A 23,228-nucleotide genomic window follows, 5' to 3' on the forward strand; every position below is an offset into this window, starting at 1 on the left:
TCTATTGAATGAATGATATTAAGGTCTTAGGAGACCCTTCTATGATATGGATGCTACCAGAACACAAGTAAGAGGAATTCCCAGTCTTCAAAGCATGGAAGGTGAGGGGTGCAGGGTATCTTTTAACCAGATCATAAACACTGGCAGGAAGTGGAAGAGTTTATATTTTTCTTAAATTCTTCTTTACATTCTTCTTTACTACTGTGCTAGTCTCATAAGCTACCGTTCATTCATTCAACAGATATCTAGCATGCCCAGAACAAAGCAGACCAAGATCCCTGTCCCTGTAGAGTTTATAGTCTAGCGAGGGGGGGGGGGGGGGGGGAGATAATGAACTGGGTAAATAAGTAAGCTCTTTAGTATATTGGAAAACAACAAGTGCCAAGAATTAAAAATAAAAGGGGGAATGGGAGAGGAAGCAGCGGGCAGGGCTCATTCACAGTTTAGATAAGAGAGCCTGGATTGCCTCCTGAGAAGGTAACATTGGATTAGAGACTAAAGAAAGCATGGACCTCGGTGGGCAGGGCATCCCACCGTGAGCGGAATGGCCCTGAGGGCAGAGCCTGGGGTGTTCAAGGAGCACTACTTCCTCCTGTCCATCACCAAGCACACTGAAGTGGTCTCCAAGCTTTTCACCTGTGTCACCTTCTAAAATCTCAAGCTAGCCGAAACCGGTTTGGCACAGTGGATAGAGCATCGGCCTGTGTACTGAAAGGTCCCAGGTTCGATTCCGGTCAAGGGCATGTACCTTGGTTGTAGGCACATCCCCAGTACGGAGTGTGCAAGAGGCAGCTGATTGATGATTCTCTCTCATCAATGTTTCTAACTCTATCCCTCTCTCTTCCTTTTTGTAAAAAAATCAATAAAATATATTTTAAAAAATAAAATAAAATCTCAAGCTTCTGCTGCCCCGCTCTTTACCCCATAGAGGGAACAAGGAAGTGCTGAATTCAGACAGGTAAGCGTGAGGGGTTGTGGTGCACAGGTTAAAGTGAGGACGTTGAATGCAGTGAGGAGCCACGTGGGAGTTAGGAGCAGAGGAGTGACCGGACCCGATAGCATTTATCAGGATCCCTCCGGCAGGGGTGTTAAGGACAGCCAGAAAGGAAGCTTGGGCTGAGCATGGACTCTAGTGAGGCCGTTACAGCAATTGCCATGGACTTGCTTTGAACCGAACTAAAGCAGAGAAGTGTAGCCTGGGTCTATGTCAGAAGGAAGCCTCCGTCGCCGTGTGTTGGGGGAAATACTGAGTCGTGTCTCTCCGTCAGCATTATGGTGCCTGAAAGAGCAGCCAGGGGGACGTTGCTTCTGGACCTGGACACGGTCTGCTTCGATGATGACAGCGAAGCCCCAAACAGCCGGTTCAACTTCACCGAGCCATCCGGAGTGGGGAGCCGCCGCAGATTCTCACAGGACCCAGCTGGCTCTGGGAAGATGGTGGTCAGTGAACGGTCATTGCGTCGCTGAGAGGGCATGGGGGGAGCTGGGCTAACATGCACAGTGCTTCCGCTGCCCCTGAGAGAGCAATTTCCAAGGCGACTCCCTCCCTGCACGGCTGTAACGGACACACGTAACCGTGACTCTGTGTTCCCTGTTAGCTCTTTATTTTACCCAAGCTCCGAATTGTCTGTTATGCACAGTTATGCCTTGGGTGCTAAAGACTGAATCCTCTCTTGCATAGCTGCAGTTTGCTCTGCCTGCTTAGCTGCCTCCTGGGCTCAAGCACTCTGGTGTGTCTGAGTGCTCCTGGACAGTGGTGGTGAGAGGTGAGAGAGAGCAGGTCTAGAGATGAGAGGAAGCAGATGAGTGTGTCCTGCTAACTGCAGCCTTGTAAGACCACTGCAGACCCAGAGGAAAATGGGAAAGCGAGGCTGTTTAGGTAGCCTCACTCAACAGCATCCCCACAGAGGCAAAAGCAGACTTGAAAGCAGGGTGGGCATGAAAAGCAGATCTCTCAGGAAAAGCTGACCTGGCTCAGTAATTGAACATTGACCTATGAACCAGGAGGTCACGGTTCGATTCCCAGTCAGGGCACATGCCCAGACTGCAGGTTAGATCCCCAGTGTGGGGAATGCAGAAGGCAGCCGATCAATGATTCTCTCTCATCATTGATGTTTCTATCTCTCTCACTTCTCCCTTCCTCTCTGAAATCAATAAAAAAATATTAAAAAAGAAAAAGAAAAGAAAAGCAGATCTCAGGGAGCTGTATGAAGGGAAAAAGAAGGGCAGAGGGAGGCTGTGGGGGTGTTTGGGGGGGGCAGAGGTTCTGATTCCAGGGGGGAGGGGGCTTTGCATCAGAGATAAATCCTCAGGGAGGAGAGCAAGCAGCCCACTAGGAGGCATATTCTCACCCATCCCCTTCTCCACCTCCCATCCCAAGCTCTTCTTTTGTCCCCATGAGCGTCTTTACCAGTTTTATTCAGTGTCAGCTAAAAAATAATTTTAATCTTTTTCTGTTTAGGAAATTACTACATGCTCGATGTAGAAAACATAGAAAAGCATTGCCATTCAGTGATAACCACGAATAGCATTTTGGTGTATTTCCTTTTTCACTATACCCAGATTTTATGTATATTCTCTCCATATATGCATACGTATTTTAAATGATGGAATTATTCCTGCATATAGGATTCTATAGTGTGCTTCTCTTCAGCTAACCTGCAGTCTTGAGCCTGATGGGCAATAATACTTGAGAAACATCTTTAAACATAGATTCTTCCCAAAAAATTCTTTAGCAGTGAGCAGAGCATGGACGCAATGGACAGTCATTGGGCGTAACGCTTTAAAGTTCCTTATGCAGGCAAAATGCTTCCAGAAAGGTTTTCCAGTTTGCATGTCTGCTTATAGAGAGAAAAATGTCTTCATCAGTTGAATTAACAGGGATTGCTTTTCTGTGTTTTAATCTGATATCTCTGTTTTAATCTAGTTGATTGGTGATCTCGATTATGAAAATCCCAGTAATCTAGCAGCCGGCAATATGTACAGTGTGACAATCCAGGTGCAGGATGTTGCCCCTCCCTACTACAAAAGCAAGTATCGTTTTGACTTATGTCATGATTGAAGCATCTTCCTTGAGCAGCAGTGACTAGGCTGCCAGGCAGTACTCAGCCCAGTACTGGGCTAGGTGTTTGTGTGAAAGAGGAGACTTCACAAAACCCACACGCTTGGGAATCAGCCCTGCTTCCTCCTGTCCATCACCAAGCACACTGAAGTGGTTTCCAAGCTTTTCTTCGGTGTCACCTTCTAAAACCTCAAGCTTCTGCTGCCCCTGCCCCCACCCCGCCCCCAACCCACTAGTGCTGCTCAAATGCAGAACCTCCTCTTTCTTGGCTGAATTACAACATTTGAGAATCTTTAACACGTTAACCGCCCTGTCAGTCACTGGGCTGACTGTATTTTCCGTGTGTTAAGGATCTCTCTGACTTTTTCTTGTTCTTTTCCAAAGCATCCTCCACATTTCTGACAGTGATTTTTAGGAAATGCAAACGTCATCATATTACTTTCTTGTTTAAAGCCCTGGAGTGTCTCCCCATAGCTGTCAAGTTCAAGTTCTAATTCTTTGGTACCCAAGGACTTTCACCATTCCGCCCTTGCCTAACTCCCTAACTTTAGCTCCACCCGCTTGTTTCTAACCCCCCTTTGTTCTAACTAGGCCAAACAACTTGCCGTTTTTCTGAATGAATCGTGCAGTTTATACTTTGATGTCCATGCACATGCCTAGAATCACACCCCCATAACCCCCATTTTTCTAGCTCTAATGATCTTTGTGAAGCTCAGCTTGCACTTCCTCTGGCTTCTGTAGTGACCTGTGCATTTATTTATCAGAAGGAACTGCCTGAAGCATCTCAAAGGCAGGAACTTCCAGGTCTTATTCTCCTTACAATCTCAATATTTGCACAGCACCTGTTACATAGGAAATGCTTTAAAAAATCTATAAAAGCCTAATGTGCTAAGTGTCTGGTCATCTCCTCAGCCATTCAACTAATCAAAGCATAATCTGCTATTGATATGCTAAGACTGCTCAACCACTCGCTATGACATGCACTGACCACCAGGGGACAGATGCTCTGACTGGTAGTCCAGCTGATTGGGACTGAACTCTCCTGCAGTCTCTCCCCAGCTGGCCAACCTCCCTTGTCCCTCCCTGACCCTGATCATGAACCAATGGGGTCCTTGGGCCTGGCCTGCATACTCTCACAATCTGGGCTGAGGGACCCATCCTGTACCCCCACCCCCACCCCCACCACCAGTGCACAAATTTTGTGCATCAGTTCTCCAGTGTTTAATAAACAACTCAATGAGAGTAGAATACTGTGGTTTAAATGTTTTCTGTTTCTCTTTTTAGATAACATCTACATTTATGTCCTAACAAGCCCAGAAAATGAGTTTCCTCTTGTCTTTGATCAGCCATCCTATGTCTTTGACGTGTCAGAAATAAGCCCAGGTGAGTAATAGATGAAAAACAGGCCACAGAGCTCTCTTGACAGACTCCAACCAGACGTGCACTCAGCGGAGGGGAAGCTCCGTTCCAGAGGCCCTGAGTGGTGTTGTGCACAGCGATTCACAGCTGAATCGAGTTTATTGCATCTCTTATTCTTTTTAAATCACCCTCACTGCTGAGGAGCCCTTCAGGTGAACTCTAGATTTTGAAAACTGTTGATTAAACTGCATTTCTCTGAACCCCCTGATTGCTTGCCTGAGTGCTTGATTCCCCTAATCCTCCTTTGTTGTAGCCGAAGTTTTCCCTCGGTCTCCACTGAGATGTTTATCTAGCTCATTCGGAGAATTTAAATTTAAAAATAGAGAAAAGGTTTCCCATTTCTAGAGTTCCTTCATTTAAAAACAAAATAAAGACATCTTCTCTCCCTTATTAGGGTTCCCTGGAGGCCTCTTTTTTGCCCTTCACAATGCCTGGATTTCTGCAGGCTCTTCCCCTTAAAAGAGGGGACTCCTCCCCCTCCCCCCACCCCTAACCCTTTTCTATCAGTTTGACAGTGGTCTGATTAACTCCAGTAATCAGTTTTTGATTCTTTTATCATGGACACTACTGTACTTAAAACCAAAGGCTAAACCGAAACACTCCTAGAATTATATCCTCTCCATTTTATTCTCTCTTTATGATGGTCTCTATTTCCTGACATTAAGTTTTAAAACATCAAAAAGAGGGTCTAAAGGAAATGGTTTTAATTCTTTATCCCTTACCCAGTGCCTACCAAGTGCAATAGGAATAGGCTCTTTATCAATTCAGAGATCCCCCTCCAGTTATTGATCCCCTACTTTGAATCCAGCGCCTGGTGCTGGGGTTAAGTAGTTGGATGAGAGAAGGTTTCTGCTGTTGAGGAGTAAAACTTAGGAAAACGAACTCCCACAAAACAAGCAAGCCAGAGCTGCAGCAGTCCCACCAACAAGGTTTGTAAAATAAACAAAATGGAATAGTATTTAAAAATCGATACTCTGTAATATGATATCTAATCTCTGGGGTGTACACAGAAGCTAATATAAGACTGTATGTCAACTAATGGAAAAATAAAAAAAAATGATTAAAACATTTTTAAAAATCTATATTCTGTAATCCTCCATTGCTAAACTCTTACAAATTATTTATTTTTCACCCTAACCGGTTTGGATCAGTGGATAGAGTGTCAACCTGTGGACTGAAGGGTCCCAGGTTTGATTCTGGTCAAGGGCACATATCTTGGTTGCAGACTCCTCCCTGGCCCAGGCCTTGGTCAGGGCTTGTGCAGTAGGCAACCAATCCATGTACCCTGTTTCCCCGAAAGTAAGACAGTGTCTTATATTAATTTTTTCTTCCAAAGTTGCGCTAGGTCTTATTTTCAGGGGATGTCTTATCTTTCCATGCGCTAGGTCTTATTTTCGGAGGAAGTCTTACTTTTGGGGAAACACGAGTATGTTTCCCTCTGTCTTTCCCTCTCTCTTCCACTCTCCCTTAAAAAAAAAAAAAAAATCAATGGGAAAATATCCTCGGGTGAGGATTGACAAAAAACAAAACAAACAAAAATTGTTTATTTTTCATCTCATGTATTACAGAAAGTGTGAAAAATACAAAAGACTTTTGGAATGCTCTTTGCAGTGTTGCCTATGGTAGCATAATGACTGGCAATGTTGGAATCTGCATAAAGGCGTGGATTGTCTTTTATGCCTCACAGTATGGCTTGGATCACAGGACCAGTGACCTAGTGGGTGTTCATTAGCATAATCTGAATTTAATAGAACGGAAGATATAAAACATCAGAGTTTGAACAGTAAAGGGACCTTCAAGAGCCTTTCTGCCCTCGCAGAGAGTGTCTGCTCCTGCACCCTCCCTGCACCCTCAGAGCAGAACTAATCTCAGGCACTTTGTTCTTCCAGCCAGAGCCCGGATTGGACAGGTGCAGGCCACTGACAAAGACTTTCCCCAGAGCAGCACCGTGTACTCCATCTCCACCGGGGGGGCCAGCCCTCAGTACCCAAGCATATTTTGGATTAATCCCAAAACAGGAGAGCTCCAGCTGATGACTAAAGTGGACTATGAAACAACCCCCATCTATATTCTCAGCATCCAGGCCACCAACCACGAGGACACCAGCTCCGTCACTGTGAGTGGGTCTGTTTTGGTGTGTTCACGCCAGCCTGAATGGCTGATGTGGGGTGTCTCTGAAGATATCGTAATAGGGCACATCCTCCGGATGTGACAGGAATTGACTAGTGGTGTCCAGGACGGTACAATCGGACTCACAGAGTGGTGTCTAGGAAATAAAGATGGACGCCCGTGTGTGTGGGTGACAGGGAGGAGCGCTGAGGCTGATGGTCTCTCTGTAGGAAAAGTGTCCTCTTATTGCCCTTCACACATCCCCTGCTCTCACAGTGGGCTGGCGGGGAGATGCTCGCTGCCACGCGTGGGGTACGGTTTTGTAGTGATGCATGTCCTCCCCACTCCCAGGAGCTTTGCTGTGTTCCTACCCTACCCCGTCACACCAGATGAGGCAGACCTTCAAATGATGTGGCTTGACTGGGACTACCCTTCTTCTCAACCTTTGATGCTAAGAACCTGGTTAAAGGCAGACTCTGAGTCCTCCAGTCTGAGAAGGGCCCGAGAGTCTGCATTCCTAACAGGCTTCCAAGGGTTGCCATCGCCCCTGGTCCAGGCCCGCATTTGGAGTAACGAGGGTTTTGTTTGTTTGTTTATATTTTATTGATTTTTTTTTTTTACAGAGAGGAAAAGAGAAAGATAGAGTTAGAAACATTGACGAAAGAGAGACATCGATCAGCTGCCTCTTGCACACCCCCTATTGGGGATGTGCCTGCAAGCAAGGTATATGCCCTTGTCCGGAATCGAACCCAGGACCTTTCAGTCCACAGGCTGACGCTCTATCCACTGAGTCAAACCGGTTTCAGCTGGCGTAACAAGGTGTAACAGGTCTGTGCTGTCAGTGGTTAGGGTCACTGAAACTAATATGATGGCCACAAGGACATCTTGCTCTTTCCCATTAGTGAAGTGGAAAAGCATAAGGCAAAAGGAACTCTCAGCTAGCGGCAGGCAGCCCCGTGTGATAGAGGAAATGACTGGAGACAGAGTTCATTTCTCAACTTTGATCCCAGTTTTCCAAGGGGGGGTCGGAGCCGCGCGTATCTCCGTGTCCCAATTTTTCAGTCTTTTTAAATGGGAAGTCACCCGATCGCCCAAAGCCTGACTAGTCCAGCTCCTCTCCTGACTTGCTTTGAATTATCTGGACGATGGTTTTAATGATGCGTGAGGCTCAGCATTGCCTGCTGAGGGAGAGACGTGCTAAGCTGGAGATAATTGTAGTGTTTGTTAGGCTGGCTTTTTTTGGGGGGAGCGGGGGGAGGGCGGGCGGGGAATGAATGGACTCCACTCTGGGAGCTGACTAGAGTGAACATTTCAATTTATTCCAGGTCTCGGAAATTGTTGAAATCCCCAAATTTCAAAGGGAGAATAAATTTGACTCAAAATTTGTAAGCTTTTCAAAAGGGTGATGATCACATAAGTCCCTTTCGGGACTGACAGTCTATGATTCTGTGCTGGCAGGAGTCCCAGTCCATATTCCAATCCTCCAGGCATAAAAGACAGCAGTGAAAGAGAATCGCCTGGCCCTGCTCGTGGCAGGTGATCACCACCCGCTTAGTGCGTCCTAATAGCCTGGGCTACAGATGAGATCCCAGCTAAGCCAGGTTCTCTCGTTTCATCCCAGTGGTTCTCTAGCCTGGCTGCGTATTAGAATCAGCTGGGGAACATTAAAAAAAAAAAAAAAAAAAAAAAAAAGGTACTGCAGAGTCCGATTTATTTGGTCTGGAGTGGGCCTGAGAAAGCAGGGTTGAGAACCATTGCTCAATATCCCCAAGTTAAAAATGTCACCTCCAATTCACAAGGGCAGTGAGCAAGGAAGTACAGAGGCTCACCGTGAACCCTTCATGATTACTGGAAAAACAGCCCAGCATTATCTAGGGATGAGCCCCATGTGTTTAGGTGCATTTACGTGGGGCTCTGTGAATGTATACATATATTATGCACACGTGCACACACACAGAGAATGCAGAAGTTAATAATATAAGGCTTGGAGGAGTAGGGAAGGCCTGTGTTCAAACCTAAGTTCTAGAACTCACCAGCTGAATGGCCTTGGGTCAATTATCTAACCTCTCTAAGCCTCAGTGTCATCATCTGTAAAGTGGGAATGATCATATCGTCTATCTCCGGAAAGGTTAAATGAGCTAGACCACAAAAGCGCAGAGCCCTGGCCGGGCCTGGCATACAGGAAGCGCTCAGTCAGTTTTAGCTGCTGACAATGGCCACCTTTTGCCATTCCAGGTTACTGTTAACGTCCTGGAAGAAAATGATGAAAAGCCAATTTGTATCCCAAACTCTTATTTCCTGGCCATCCCAGCGGATCTGAAAGTTGGCACAAACATTCAAAACTTCAAGCTGATGTGTACTGACCGTGATTCCAGCCCCAGGTCCTTTCGCTACTCCATTGGCCCAGGTAGGGAACCTAACAGGGCCTGGCTCCTGGTCGTGGAGAATGGGTGGGGGGCCTGTGCACTCATGCTGATCTGGGCACAGTGTGTATGGGTGTGGGGTTGTAAATGAGGAAAGCAGGGATAAGGAGCGTACTGGTCCCAGTGCCTCCCAGGCCTCATCTTGGCTTCCCCTTCTCTTCACCTAACTCCTCCCAGATTCCCACACAAGGCTGCCCAGAGGCCCAATGGAGGGTGTATGCCACTGATGGTGACCCCCAAATTCCAAGACTATATCACATGATTCATGAGTATTATTAATGTAGTTGAAATTTTTTTTAGTCCAACTGCTTGACCTGCAAGCTTATAATGGGGGCAGGGAATCCCAGTCCTCTCTCTGGATAATAATAGATTAAATAGATTCTATGCATTTTAAATGTATCCTCAGGAATTCTCTTCTGCTCCATTCATTTGCTCTCTTTAAAAATATACCACTGTGTGTGGGGAAGGGTGGGTGGGGGGAGGATAGCAAAGGGAGTGGTAGGGGGGAGGGGGAAGAGCACCCTTCAATGGAAGTAAGACCAGAATAGCTCATCTAATGAAGTGCTGGGGTCAGAGATTTAAACCCAAACAAGCAGAACAATTCCAAGTGAAAGACTAAAAACCCATCTTGGCCGCCTGCTGGGCCCTGGTGAGCATGAACTCTGAGCAGTAGGGAGCCTCTTGAGCAGGCTGTGTCACAAAACCAGGGGCAGAGGCAGCCTGGAGACTGCAGTTGCCGAAGATGGAAATAACACATACTGAGAACCCTCAGGCCTTTACGGAGCACTTCGCTGCTAAGGGAGTAAAAATTGCATCATCTCCTGCTCCATTTACTGGTTTTCCGTCAGTAATGAGTCTGGAGCCACTGGAGGAATGAGCAAGGGCGGGCGGGCAGCCTTCCTGCACTGTTCTCTGAGCTGTGAGTCTTGAGCCCTAACAGACTGCATGGGAGGGGGGGGGGGGGTTTAATGGGGTAGATTCAGGAGTGCCCAGGACTGCAATCCCTGCAGAGGAACTCCAGGGACATATGTCACCAGTTCTGTGTGGCCCACCAACTTCCACGAAAGGCATGAAGTGAACTTGCCCTATGGCTAGGGATGTGGCCCCCTTAACCCTTGTGTGCCCACTTCTTGGTCTGAGAGCAAGTTACATGTGGTTACCAAAGAAATGCTGCATGGTAAGGATTGGCCAGAGAGGTCGCACCAGGATTATGCAATCTCTGCCTGATGCTCTGTACGATAGCGGCCATTCTCCTGGGACAGGTGGGCTGTTGTCCTTTCCTGCTCTCATCCTTGTTGCAGCCACACTGGTTGTGAGCAAGACTTTCTTTATACTCCTGGAACTTTCTGGTACAGACAAGGCCGATAGTGTCACCCCTGGTGCATCAGAAGTAGTCTACACAGAGGTATGGACGTGTGTGGAAAAGACTTGGATGTAGTTTTCCGCTAAACATTTGTTTCTCACTCTCTTTTCTTCCTTTACCCCAAATCCTTGTCTCAAATATCCTTTAGGCAATGTCAACGGTCATTTCACCTTTTCTCCCAGTGCTGGGTCCAACATCACACGCCTGCTCCTGGCAACTGGTCTTGACCATCCTGGTGGGCTGGACAAGACCCGGGACTACAAGCTGCTCGTCTACATCACTGATGACAACTTGCTGTCCGGCAGGAAGACAGCTGAGGCCCTGGTGGAAACAGGGACGGTGACACTGAGTATCAGCGTCATTCCTCACCCAACCACGATTGTCACTACGAACCCCCTGGTAAGAATGTGGGGACCTGCACCCCTCAGATCCTTGTGATTAACGCCGATGGAGCCCTTTGACCCAGGAGAGATTTGTGGGTCTGGTGAGCAGAGTTGAGGTGTTAGGATGTTGCCAGAAATGGCACCCAGGGGCTACACTGGAGTAGTCACTGCGGGCAAATAGACATCTGGGTGAGGCCTGAGACTTGTAGAACCATTAACGTTACCACTTTTGTTAAAGAAGGGAGTACACTGGTGTAGGAACTTGTGCTAGATCAGGTACTGGCCGGCTGTGGTACAGGAGACAATGTTCATGGGCATGTGGCTAGCTGCCACCTTTACAAGCCCTTCTCCGCTTGCTCTAAAGAGCCAGGAAGTCCGTGTGTGAGAGCAGGTAGTTGCCAGGTGTTCTTCTTCCACTTCTTTTGAAGAGTTGCCATGCACCCATCTGTACCCTCCTCCCCATCTTCACGCCATCGAAGTTAATTCATTCAGTCTACAAGGATTGATTTAACACCTATGGTATGCCATTCATTTTGGTGAACAAGCCCAACATGATCTCTGCTCTCGTGGAATTTATGATCTGGGTCAGTTGCTCTCAAAGTGTGGTCCCTGGCCAGCGGCATCCGCATCACCTGGACATGTGTTAGAAATGCACATTCCAGAATATTAGAGCTGTACCTCACCCAACCATGATCCTCACCACAATCTCACAGAAAGGACGTTGGAACCTGGAACCCCCAGACCTAATAGATCAGAGACTCTGGGGGTGGGGCCCAAGCAATCTGTGTTTTTAAACTCTGGGATTCTCGTGGATGCTAGCTGGAGAGCTACCGATTTAAAGGGCATGTACAAATACATGCCATTTAATAAAGGCATGTGATTTAATAAAATAACTAGAGATGGTGATAAGTGGTAGGAAGAAAAATAAGCAGGCACCGAAAGAGAACCAGGGTGACGGAGGGAGGGAGATCTGACCTCTGACTTCAGGACCCGCTCCCCCTGCGCTGTGGAGGAACCAACTTATATTGGTGCTGACTCTTCTGTCCCCTTTCCTTCTGTTCCCAGTAAAAGTCACGCCCTTGGTCGGCAGCCCCACACTTGCAGTATGCCAAAGGAATGGTAATCAAAACCTTAGGAAATCACCTTTGACACATGGTCAGATGTTGCCTCTTGGTCTTACCAAGATTGGGTGCATTAATGTTCATTTTCCAGGTGCTTGAGTCCGTATCACCCCAGTGAATGGAGGCATACAGTAACCTTAAGGGTTTTCATTTGCTGTGGGAGCCAGTAAGCTCCTGAGTGAGAAACTGCTGCATTCCTGAGGCTTACAGCATGACCCAGTTGTGGCATGCGCACTCCTGAAATCCCCGTCGCTTGCTAATCTGTCTCCCACTCTTCAGAAGCAAGTGCTGAGCTTGAGGTTTCACTGTGATATCAGCCCACTCACCTGGCAGCGCAGCTGCAGTGAACACCAACAAGCTTACCAAAGTGTTACAAAAAACAACGTTCGTGGCTCATGCCTTCCCAGTGAGAGACAGCGGCGCGATTAGTCCCTGAGCTATGCCGTTTTGGGGCAGGGAAAAAAGCCAATGGAATTTTTAGCTTTTGGGAAGGGGAGGAAAGACAGAGAATAAAATTAGGCCTCGCGTTGCTTTCCAGCTCCCTATGTTTTCTGTGCTTTGATCTAATGGATTTCTGGAAAGACTATAAATAGGGCAATGGGGTGTTAAAGCAACAAGAACTATGCACACAAAGATGTCCCATTTATAGAACAAGGACAAAGAGTGAAATAAACACTCACCATGGGGAGGTGCTGATGTCAGGAATGCCACCCCCTCTCCGCTCACTCCCCCTCCCGCTTCTCTGTCATTCAAGCCCAGGATCACCTACCAGATCCGGAGGACGAACGTTTACTCCCCATCGGCATGGTATGTGCCCTTTGTCATCACGTTGGGCTCCACGCTGCTTCTGGTTCTCCTGGTGGCTCTGGTCATCCAGTTGGCCAAAGCCATCCACAGACACTGTTCCTGCAAGCCTGGGAAGCACAAGAAACCTCTGTAAGTTGCCAGTGGGCTGGGCCCTTTCCCACGACTTCCGACACTGTTTCCAGTGATGTCAGGTTAAGGAAAGAGAGAAAATTCCTTTGCAGGGTAGAGAGGGTGCCTGGTGTAAAGGAAGGAAAAGGACACACGGGGAAAGAATCTTAGCTGCCCTTTGTCACAGAGTACTCTCTTCCTCACCTGCTGGGTCAGGAGACGGTTCCTTTGGTTTTCCTGGGCATTGCCCTGTCCTTGATGTGTTTATTCTCAAAGAAATTGGGTTTCAACCCCTCGATGACTTGCCCTGGATACATGCTTCAGAAAAAAAATAAATAAATAAAAATAAAAATAAAAAAGCCCAACTGTGAGTCATGTTAGATATGCTGTGCTCATCTTTGTAGAATATTTAAAGATGGAATAGAATTAGAGGAAGCACAAAAAACAGATAAGGAAATTAAGCGTTTGGCTCCAGCAATTCAATTGGGCTTTCGTGTCACTAAATAATCCTTGTTCTTTTACACGTGGTCCTGATCTCTCACTCTCTAGGGCTGTAAATACAGACCTGTTTCCTCTCCCGCCTGCTCTCCACTAACACACCTGCAGGGGCCTTTTACTGGCCATCTGAGGCACGAGAGTAAAGGAAGAGATCTCTAGATTGTTATAAGCTTCCCCAGAGCCAGTTTCCTGAGTTTCAGAAGCTCTTACCATTAGAACGAGGTGGTTCAGAGTCTGGGCTTTGTCCTTAGATAAGGCCTGGGTTCAAAGCTTAGCTCTACCATTTCCTAAGTATATGACTTTAGGCAAGTGGCAGCCTCTGTCCTTTTTTGAAAACTAAACAATTAAGTGAACAAATGCAAAGAAAGCACTTAGTACTGTTCCTGATATAAATGCTTCAACACACTGTTTTTTAAAAGCTTGTCGTATTATTTTTCCGTGGCTTCTTGAGCTCAGGATTCTAGATTCCCAGTTTAGCAATAAGCCCAAGAATCTTATGGTGTTGAGAACTTGAGTTTTATAATTTCTCACTGGCAAAAGAAAGGGGTGATAAGACTCGTGCCTTTTAAAGGTATTTTGAAGACTAACTAGTACTATCAAATAATCTAAAATCTATAGGTGAGAGACCCAGAATAAAACCATAAGGCATTAGCATAAAGATGTGCTTTGCATTTTGCCATATTTATTGGGGAAGTTGCTATTGGCAACTTTGACTTAAAGGTAAGAAATCCTTTAGCATCTGCTGAAATTTAAAAAGGCATTTTTGTTTGGACTCTACTCACAAATTAATTTTGGGGAGGAAAAATTGGCTCCAAAAAGTGATGCTTAAACTTGTAAGGATGGTGGTACTCTGCAGTGGGATTTGAGCAGAAAAACTTAAAGCAAGTCAGTTATCCAAATTGCTGCAACTCACAAGCAATTTATGGTTAAATGTTCAATATGCACATGTACCTGTTTGCTTTACCTTACATTCTAAATATTAGTCATTTTCAACATGGTTGACTTAAAAAAACAAAAAACAAAAACTCGCTAGTAATTCAGACTCAGACCTACTCTCTCTGGAAATTAGTTATATCACGTGACAGCCACCATTTTTCAATAGCAAAATAGAGCAAAATCAGAGAATTCAAGGTTATCGGGGAAAGGGTCTTAGAATCCAAGGCCAGCTCTTTATGTTACCAGAAACCAAGGTTTAGCTGCCAGCCCTTGAGCCATCCTGCTGTGAGCTAACACTTCTGCTCAGCTAGCTACAAGGGAGAAAAATGGGGCAGGAAGAATTTCCGGTCTGATTGGGGTTGTTAAGCCTCATCCAGTTATCAGAGAGGATGCTTGCCCTGAAGTTCTAGAAAGCAATAATTTTCAAACTTATCAAGCTCTCAGAACCTCCTTAATCCCAGACCAAGAGTGATGGAGCTGCTCTGTTTGGAGCAAGGGTGGGAGCCCAGCCTCTAATTTAGTCCCCATCCTTGGCCCCTTTCCGTCAACTCCTGAATCCCAGGGAACACACTTGCCCAAAGGCCCCCGTGTGATGAGTGTATGAGTACAGAATGCTCTCAGGTTAATTCTTATCCGTTCTTTCCCCCCACCCCCACCCCCACCCCATAGGATGAAGAAAGGAGGTATGTATGGTGACTACTCCCTTTGTTGCTGTTATCATCATCATCATCATCATCATCATCATCATCATTTTTGCTGGTTCTGTTGTAGTACATAAAAGGGCTCTGACTTGGCATAGAATCAGGATGTAATCCTGCTGGGTGGGTTTTTAGCCTCATCACCCATGAGTGGAGTGAAACTGAGGTCAGGCGTAGCTAGAGAAGAGGAAGGTCAGGATACTCGGTGCTGTTGGCCCACTCGAGTCACTCATTTTGGCCCCGCCTCTTCCCTACCAGAGTCTCTTCTAATCTAAGCACCTAGAGGTCCGTTCCCCACTGGGTGGGACAGGGTGGAAGAATTCTCTGTGGGTGAAATACAGGCGGTATCTACCTCTGCTGACCCCTCCTGAGGACAGCTAATGCTCTGTATTGGACGGATGCCTCTTTTTAAAGGACAAATGATACTTTATTCTGAGATTGTAATGGATTTTATTATTTCCCAAGTTATTTAGGTCAGGTTAGTGAAAAGCGGGGGCTGGTGTAGTCCTATGGGCTGGGAGAATGGAATGATTTCAGGGACATCGGTGAATTGAGCAAGGTCAATCTGACCAACTCTAAGCTCTCAGGCTAAGGAGATGTCACCACCTGGTCCCAAAAGATTGTTGCCTCAAGGAGAACCCAGGCCAGGAGGAGAAACAGAACAAAACATTGGGAAATGTGTTTTTAAAAATGATTGTTTTAATCACTCCAGTCATAGGTTTGTGTGTTTGACATGCACACAGTACATTGGAGCAGGATTAGAAATTTAATTATAATGGTTATTAATCACATCGAATGGGATGATTTAAATAAATGAGATTTTCACAAATGGTCTCCCACCCTAGTTCCTTTCTTAAAAGGGCATAGGGAATGGGTACAAGGAATCCCCACATTATGAACAAATATATCAACTCTTTCTTTCTTACCTATAACTTATTTAAAACTAAATTCCATTTAAAAACGAATTTCTTAGGTCCAATAATAATAAGCTGGAAAAAGCAAAAAAGTTTTTTTTGTTTTGTTTTTTAATTCTATGTATTGTGTGTATTGTGGTGTGTGTGTGTGTGTGTGTGTTTGTGTCTGTTTCTGAGGAGATGGAAAGCCATCAACAAACATGTCTACAGAGAAAATGTTTTTTTGCTATGTCTGCCATTCTGATTTCAAAGCCTATTTAAGAGAAATCCCATGTGGAGGTAGAATTTTAAGGTCAATTTAGTGTCCAAGAAGCTTAACGTCTGTCTGTTCTATCCCCTGCAGAAATGAAAAGCACAAAGAGAGAAGTGGTGGTGGTAAGCTTGGCTGGCCACGGGGCGCCTGGCTTGGGTGGAGGATTGTGGGGGGGCTCCCGTCCCCCTCCCAGGCAGGCCCTGCCTGAGCCTCGGGGGGAGTTTATCATTCCGGGAGATGCTTGTATTTGGCCACTGGAACAGATTGCTGTGTGACGTGCTCCTGGTAGAATTTGTTCCCTCCACTGAACATGTCTGCTGATATATTTGCAGAAGAACTGGATTTCATAAATATTGAATAGTGGTGTTTATTATCTACACCAGCTCTCCAGGAGAGTGAGTTGGGGAAGAGGAGCTTAAAGACCAATATTTAAGCGTTAGCCTTCTATAGGATTTCTTTCCTTTGCCCTTCCATAACCTTGGGGGGAAAGTGCTAAAGTGCAGTTCTTGGGTCTAGGACTGGCTCTGCCCACTTGGATATATGATCTTGCAGACTCCCTCAGCCTCCTTTTAAAATATATATTTTTTATGGATATTTTTTTGGAGAGAAAAGAGGGAGAGGGAGAGAAACATCTATGTGAGAGTAGAACATTGATCAACTGCCTCCTGTTACACTCAAACCAGGGATTAAGCCACAGCCCTGACATGTGCCCTAATCAGGAATCGAACCTTTTGGGGCGATGCCAAACAATTGAGCCACACTGGCCAGGGCTCCCTCAGCCTTTTTAAGCTTTAGATGGGAGTGAGGATGCCTGCCCGGAGATAACAGGTGGGGAGATATTTTGGAAAATGTTTAGAGTCACACAAATGCCATCTTTGTGGCTGGAGAGTTACCCCTGCTTACCTTGCTTTTCTTTTACTGAGTGATGACGCTTGAAGAAGACACCCCTGCACACACACCTCCCCCGACGTCTCATAATAAGACTTTGTTATGATCCCAGACCCATCGCTTTGGGGAGTGATAAGCACATCCAGGGGGACAATTCAGTGCACTGGAATGTTTGCTTCAGGCTCATCAACTAAGTATTTACATGTGTCGGTCTTAATACAAACAAGAGGAAGAGGTGATCTCTTGTTTCCAGGTCTTGTTGTCTAAGGCAAGTGCCCTTCATTCAGAGACTGCCTCAGACTTATGAAATATTAAATTAATCAATTAAATAAAAAAAATATCTCCATGACCATAAAAAGTGGGGCTGCTGAGCTGATTAGATCGACGAAACCCATCCAGTCTGCATTTCCTCTCTCTTCCGTGCTGGGGAGCGGTGGATAAGTGAGTAGGTGTTGGTGTAAGTGATAAATACTGGGGTTGAAGGGCCCAGGAAACTCCAAACACAGCCCTCATCAGCATGCCAAAGAATGACACCCTTGGAGGACACCGTGTGAGGGAAGAGAGCATTTCAATGGGGTCGGAGGACGGGTCCTAGAGGGTGCCACAGAGAACAGGTCAGGGGGAGAAGAAGATATGGAGCACAGGGCTTGGGTAAGGCAGGCCAAGCCCTGCTGCAACGCTGCACTGACTTAAGGGACACAGCCAGAGCCCAGGGTAGGAGCACGTGGGTGCTCATCTGTGCCTGCCTCCCACGTCTGCCCGGCAGTGCGCTTAGGCAAGGCAGATCTTAGCTGGTGCTTGTAGCATTTCTGCTCTTTCTTCCATGCAGCATAGACACCTTTTACTCAGGATGCTTTCCTACCCCCTAGTCTAGGCTAAATGTCCTCCTCCCTCTCCCACCCGCATCCCTGTAGCATCCTCTGTCCCCTCTCCCCCATTTAGCCCTTCTCACTCTGTACTGTAGTGCCAGTATGTCAGTGGCCTTACACTTGATTGCAAGCTCTGTGCGGGCAGTAACCACTCCTGCCTGTTCACTGCATCTAGCACGGTGCCCATGGAGTAAGTAAGTGCCCAGAAGGCCCTGGGTATGAAGCTGAGGCTGGGAGGATGTGGCCTTGCCTGGGAGGAGGATGGTGCTTGATACTGTGTGAGGCTGTGCTGGCAGCTGTCTCTCCTCTCTCCTCAGCAAACCATCCAGATGAGCCCTGTCTTCGATGGTGAAGCCACAGACCCAGGTAACTAAGGGGCAATGCCACCCATTAGTGTTCTGCATATTCCAGGCTGGTAAACTTGTCCAATGTCATGCCCTTACCTCACTTTTGATCCATTTGGTCAGCTATACGGTGCTGACCCTTCTAGGCTGCAGTACAAGGTGAGACCAGCTCTGAGCTGAGCGGGCTTGCAGACATGGGATGGCGTGCGAGGCCTCAGAGAGTCTCCACCTCCAGGCTCCTCCTCAAGGACCATGCCGCTGTCTAGCCTCCCTTTCCAAACCACAAACCAAGTCAAGGAACCGGCAAATTCAAGAACCCCCATGACTCCCCCCTGCTCATTGGGACTGAGCCTCCACCCCTGATCCTTTCTGAATGCTTCCAACGCCATCCTATGTGGGAGTGAGAGATACGGAGCAATGGGACGGATGGCTTCTTCTTTTTTTTTCCCCCCCCAGACCAGGGCCAAGAATTTCTTCTTGGTTGGCAAGATAAACAGAAGGTAAAGCTGGCCTCCAGAGCTCTCCTCACCCCCATGAAACCAGCTCCAAATTTAGCTCCTTTACACACATCCTTCCACTCACAAAGGCTCAATTATAGACATGAATAAAGGGAAGGAAACCGCATTCAGGAGGCAAGTGTGCTGGCTCCCTGCCACGCTCACATGCAAAGGGCTCGGCCGTCCTCGGAAGGGGGATGGCTCCTCTCCAGCACGGGCTGCTGCCTCTGCCGCTGGAATTAAATTTCCCTCTATTATTAGGTACTTGTTACCATAATGTGCCCGCATTAGCATAAGTGCTGGTGGATCCTCCGCGGAGAGGCCGCTGGCGCTGCATGGAGAGGGCAGGTGCAGGGGCTCGCCTGGAGCTCCGAGGGAGAGGCCGGGGGAGCCGGGCCGGTGCTGTGTGTGTGTGTGTGTGTGTGTGTGTGTGTGAGAGAGAGAGAGAGAGAGAGAGAGAGAGAGAGAGAGAGAGAGAGAGAGAGAGAGAGAGAGAGAGTTTGTGTGTGTGTGTGAGAGAGAGAGAGAGAGTGAGTGTGTGTTTGTGTGTGTGTGTGTGAGAGAGAGAGAGAGAGAGAGAGAGAGAGTGAGTGTGTGTTTGTGTGTGTGTGTGTGTGTGTGTGAGAGAGAGAGTGTGTTTGTGTGTGTGTGTGAGAGAGAGTGTGTTTGTGTGTGTGTGTGTGTATGTGTGTGAGAGAGAGAGAGAGAATGTGTGTGTGTGTGTGTGAGAGAGAGTGTGTGTGTGTGTGTGTCTGTGTGTGTGTGTGTGTGTGTTTGCAGCAGAAAGAAGGAAGAAGTGAGCCAACCGGACAAATGTGAACAGACACGTCAATTAGCGTCTGCTGGCTCCGACGTGATACAAATGGCACCCCTGCTTCCTCTCCACGGGGGCCAGATTGGTGTGCCTGTGTCCACACACCTCTGCTCCCCGAACATAAATACCAATCGAAGTCTTCACCTCCTCCCTTGGTGAATGCCTTTTAAGAGCAGGCATTCCGGGGTCTTTTAACACAAGTCAGGATGAGACGGGTAACCCCATTAGGAAGTGAACCTAATTTGTCCGAGGCTCCCACGGAGTTCCAGATTTATGTGGCCTTCTCGTCTTGCAGTGGAGATGGCCTGAGGCTCCCTGAACCTTCCTGCCCGCAGAGGCAGAGCATTTGCTACCAGGGTGGAAAGGGCAGGCTGGTGAGGACTGCTGGCGCTGCTCACAAGCGTGCTTTCCATCCCTGCGATTCTCAGATTCCCACCTGCTGGCATTCTTCATCTGCTCCAGGGCTGGGGCTAGACAGGGTGGAGATGGGGAGGAGAGAGTCATTTGTTTACAGGGTCATTGTATTTCCACCTCTCCCCCCAGTTACTGGTGCAAAGTATGAATTCAACTCAAGAACTGGAGCCAGAAAGTGGAAAGGTTCCTTAATGCAAACGTCAAACTGGAAAGAGTCCAGCCACCCGGGAGCTGCTGCAAGCAGCGCTGTCTCTGCGGGAGGGACCGGGCCACGGAGGAGCACCCACAAGGAAGGAGATGGGCTGAGCGGCCAAGCTCAGGCTGCAGATGAAGGCCCAGGTTCCAGAAACAACCATGGCAAGCCGGGCACCCCAAAGAACAGAGACCCCGCCCTCCAGAGCAGAGCTTCCCCCAAACCTCGCCCAGGAAAGTGAGTGGTGTGTGGTTCGTGGTCCCACAGAAGAGCAAGAGAGGGACCTCGACACTCTGAGGGATGCTGCCTCCCCCTAAATTCTACGGGAGCCTGTGAGGTGCCACGGGAGGAGAAACATGGCCTCAAGGGACTCGGAGACCCAGGGTCCCACATGGGATGTTGAAAACAGCACAAGGGGGTTTGATGGCACAGTTGCCTCTTTCTGAGTCGGCACAGGATACATTGGTCTCTGTGCCTCTACTCAGCTGGGCCGCTAACATTTGGACATGGAATTATTGTGTTTCTTCTTCCCCTTGATTGCTAGGAAGCTCCATTCAGTCCGTCCCTAGGCAGAACACAGAACTTTCTGATATTAATGCTGAGGACTACCCACACACCTGATTTCATCTTCTTTTCCTGCCTTCCTTTTAGCATTTATAAATACAGTTCAACACCATCCACCTTTGTAACTCCCCTTAAGTCTTTTTTCAAAAGGGGCCATGCAGTGAAAAAGAAATGGGTGAAGCCCTCGCCGGCTTGGCTTAGTGGATAAAGTGTTGACCTTCAGACTGAAGGGTCGAGGGTTCGTTTCCGTCAAGGACATATGCCTGAGTTGTGGGCTCAATCCTCAATAGGGGGTGCCCCCGTGCAGGAAACAGTCAATCAATGATTCTTTCTCATTGTTGATGTTTCTATCTTTCTCTCTCTCTCCCTTCCTCTCTGAAATCAACATCAACAACAAAATTTTTTTAAAAAGAAAAGAAATGGGTGAATAGATATGGGTTATTCTTTTAGAAAGAAGAAAACAGCAAACATCTGCTTTTATTTTTTATTGAGGCACAACTTATATTCAAGGTAGTCAGCTCAATAACAGACTCCTCCCAGAGGCAGGAGGGTCGTTATCATCATAGATTAGTTTTGCTTATTTGAGCTTCACAGGTGTGCCCTTTCATGCCTGGCTTCTCTTGCTGGGTATACCACGTCTGTGAAATTCACCCGTGTCATACTGTAGATCAGCAGTCCAGTTCTCTTCACTGTTGTGGAGGCTGCTTTAAGCTTTTCACTGTTATAAACTCGGCCTGTGAACTTTCTCATGCATGTCTTCTTGTGAGCACAAACGTGTTTCTTGGGAGCATGTTCCTAGGAGTGGACATGCTCAAGCCATTGCTGGAATCTGCTGAGAATTTCAAACGTGGTGGCTCCACTCTATACTTCCACCAGCAATGACTGGGAGTTCTGGTTGCCTTTCTGCCTTGTCCACATTTGGTGTTGTCAGTCCTTTTAATTTTAGCCATCCAGATTAAAATTTTTCATGAAATGAAGTCACTTTTTTTTTTTCTTAAAGCCAAAAACCAACCAACCAAACAAAAAGAAAGAACCCAACAACAACAAAACACACACACACACACACACACACACACACACACACACACACACCTTGCAGCCTCCCTACCCTGCTCCTTTCCTGCCTCCTGATATTGAAGGAGCCAGGAGTTGACTGGGGACACGTGGGATGCTCTAGCTAACCTGCAGCTGGGGTGAGCAGTGACCTGGAAATAAACCAGACCACGATGGGGTAGGAAATGGAACTTTCCAGGGTGTGACTCGTGGAGATGGAGCAATCTGTTTTCCCTCCCTGTCCTGTTCCCCAGTGGCAGAGGCATCAGTCCAAAACCCACAAGATAGGACCAGGGGAAGAGTCTGTCAGAGCACCAGCTCCTGCCCAGTTTTGAGGACTCCTCACAGTGGCCGGTAGGGGGCACTCAAGATCCATCCTGCAAATGCAAAACCTCAGAGGGTGATGCCGCAGGTCTATTGTGTGCCTGCATGCCAGTGTGACTTCTCAAGAAAGAGAAACGTTTCAAAAAAATGCTTGGCCTAGAGCAGGCAATGATTAATTAATAAGGGTTGGTTGCCAGGGAACTCCCTTGAATAGGTTTAAATTTTGCAAAAGAAGGCAGAGCTGTTCATTTGTGGAGGTTAAAGTGGGTGAAGTGGCCGATTACCCATTTAAGACTCTGAAAGTCTGTGGAGCTCCAAGTAAAGCGCCTTCCTCAGAAGCTCTCAGCCTCAATGCAAATAGAATGAGGCTTGGAGAAGGCTGAAGGGGCACCTAATAACTGTTTATGAGCCCATTAAGGGTGATTAGAAGGAGGGCGGTGAGCAGCTGTTCTCCTTTCTTCAGCGATGACAGGGCTGGAGGGAATTGTGCTTCTCGGCCAGGAGGAGAGATTTAAGCGCAGAGGGGGAGGGGCTTCCCGAAGGCTGGGGGCGGCTTGAAGACCTCACTCTCTTCCCTGGTGATGGGCAGGAAGAGCTTCCTGTCTTCCCAGCCCCAACATGAGAACCCTGAGGAACTCCAGGCGTGGGAGTCAGGGGAGCACCAGGAGGCTTTGACCGAGAGAAAACCTGCCTTTTCTTTTGCCCGTTTGGCTACTTAATTAGTGGAAATCAGAAGTCTGAGGTCCAGGGTTAAGGCCATTGACCAGGTTTGGGGAAAATAAAAGTGAACTGGCCCTAGCTGGTTTGGCTTAGTGGATAGAGCATCAGCCTGTGGACTGAAGGGTCCTTGGTTTGATTCCTATTAGAGGCACATCACTGGGTTGTGGGCCCTATCCCCAGTGGGGTGCGTGTGGGAGACAGATGATCAATGGCTGTCTTTCATCCTTGATGTTTCTGTCTTTCTCTCCCTCGTCCTTCCTCTCTGAAATCAATTATATATATATATATATATATATATATATATATATATATATATATATATATTTTTTTTTTTTTTTTTAAGTGATCTGAATGAAATGAAGTTAGGGATCATTACAGATCTTGTGAAATATTCCCCCTTTTCTCTCCCAAGGCCTTAGACACAAATGAATGTATTAGAGCTAATTTTGACCTGT

At 47.2% G+C, this 23,228-nt stretch overlaps 1 protein-coding gene across 2 annotated transcripts in view; it reads left to right on the top strand.

Annotated features, from left to right (window-relative positions):
• The window catches only part of CDHR3 (cadherin related family member 3), a 46,997-nt gene extending 26,271 nt beyond the window's left edge, over positions 1–20,726 (top strand). For both annotated transcript variants that reach the window (XM_036429709.2, XM_036429708.1), the window contains 11 exons: positions 1,269–1,440; positions 2,927–3,029; positions 4,346–4,444; positions 6,370–6,596; positions 8,825–8,996; positions 10,524–10,774; positions 12,634–12,815; positions 14,898–14,911; positions 16,184–16,215; positions 18,168–18,216; positions 20,049–20,726. In XM_036429709.2, coding sequence (XP_036285602.1) covers positions 1,269–1,440; positions 2,927–3,029; positions 4,346–4,444; positions 6,370–6,596; positions 8,825–8,996; positions 10,524–10,774; positions 12,634–12,815; positions 14,898–14,911; positions 16,184–16,215; positions 18,168–18,216; positions 20,049–20,353 — 1,606 coding nt within the window. In that variant the 3' untranslated portion in view covers positions 20,354–20,726. The remainder of the gene's footprint in view (positions 1–1,268; positions 1,441–2,926; positions 3,030–4,345; positions 4,445–6,369; positions 6,597–8,824; positions 8,997–10,523; positions 10,775–12,633; positions 12,816–14,897; positions 14,912–16,183; positions 16,216–18,167; positions 18,217–20,048) is intronic.
• The last annotated feature ends 2,502 nt before the right edge of the window (positions 20,727–23,228 follow it).

The sequence above is a fragment of the Pipistrellus kuhlii genome, unplaced genomic scaffold, assembly GCF_014108245.1.
Source record: "Pipistrellus kuhlii isolate mPipKuh1 unplaced genomic scaffold, mPipKuh1.p scaffold_m20_p_10, whole genome shotgun sequence".
NCBI classification, from domain to species: domain Eukaryota; kingdom Metazoa; phylum Chordata; class Mammalia; order Chiroptera; family Vespertilionidae; genus Pipistrellus; species Pipistrellus kuhlii.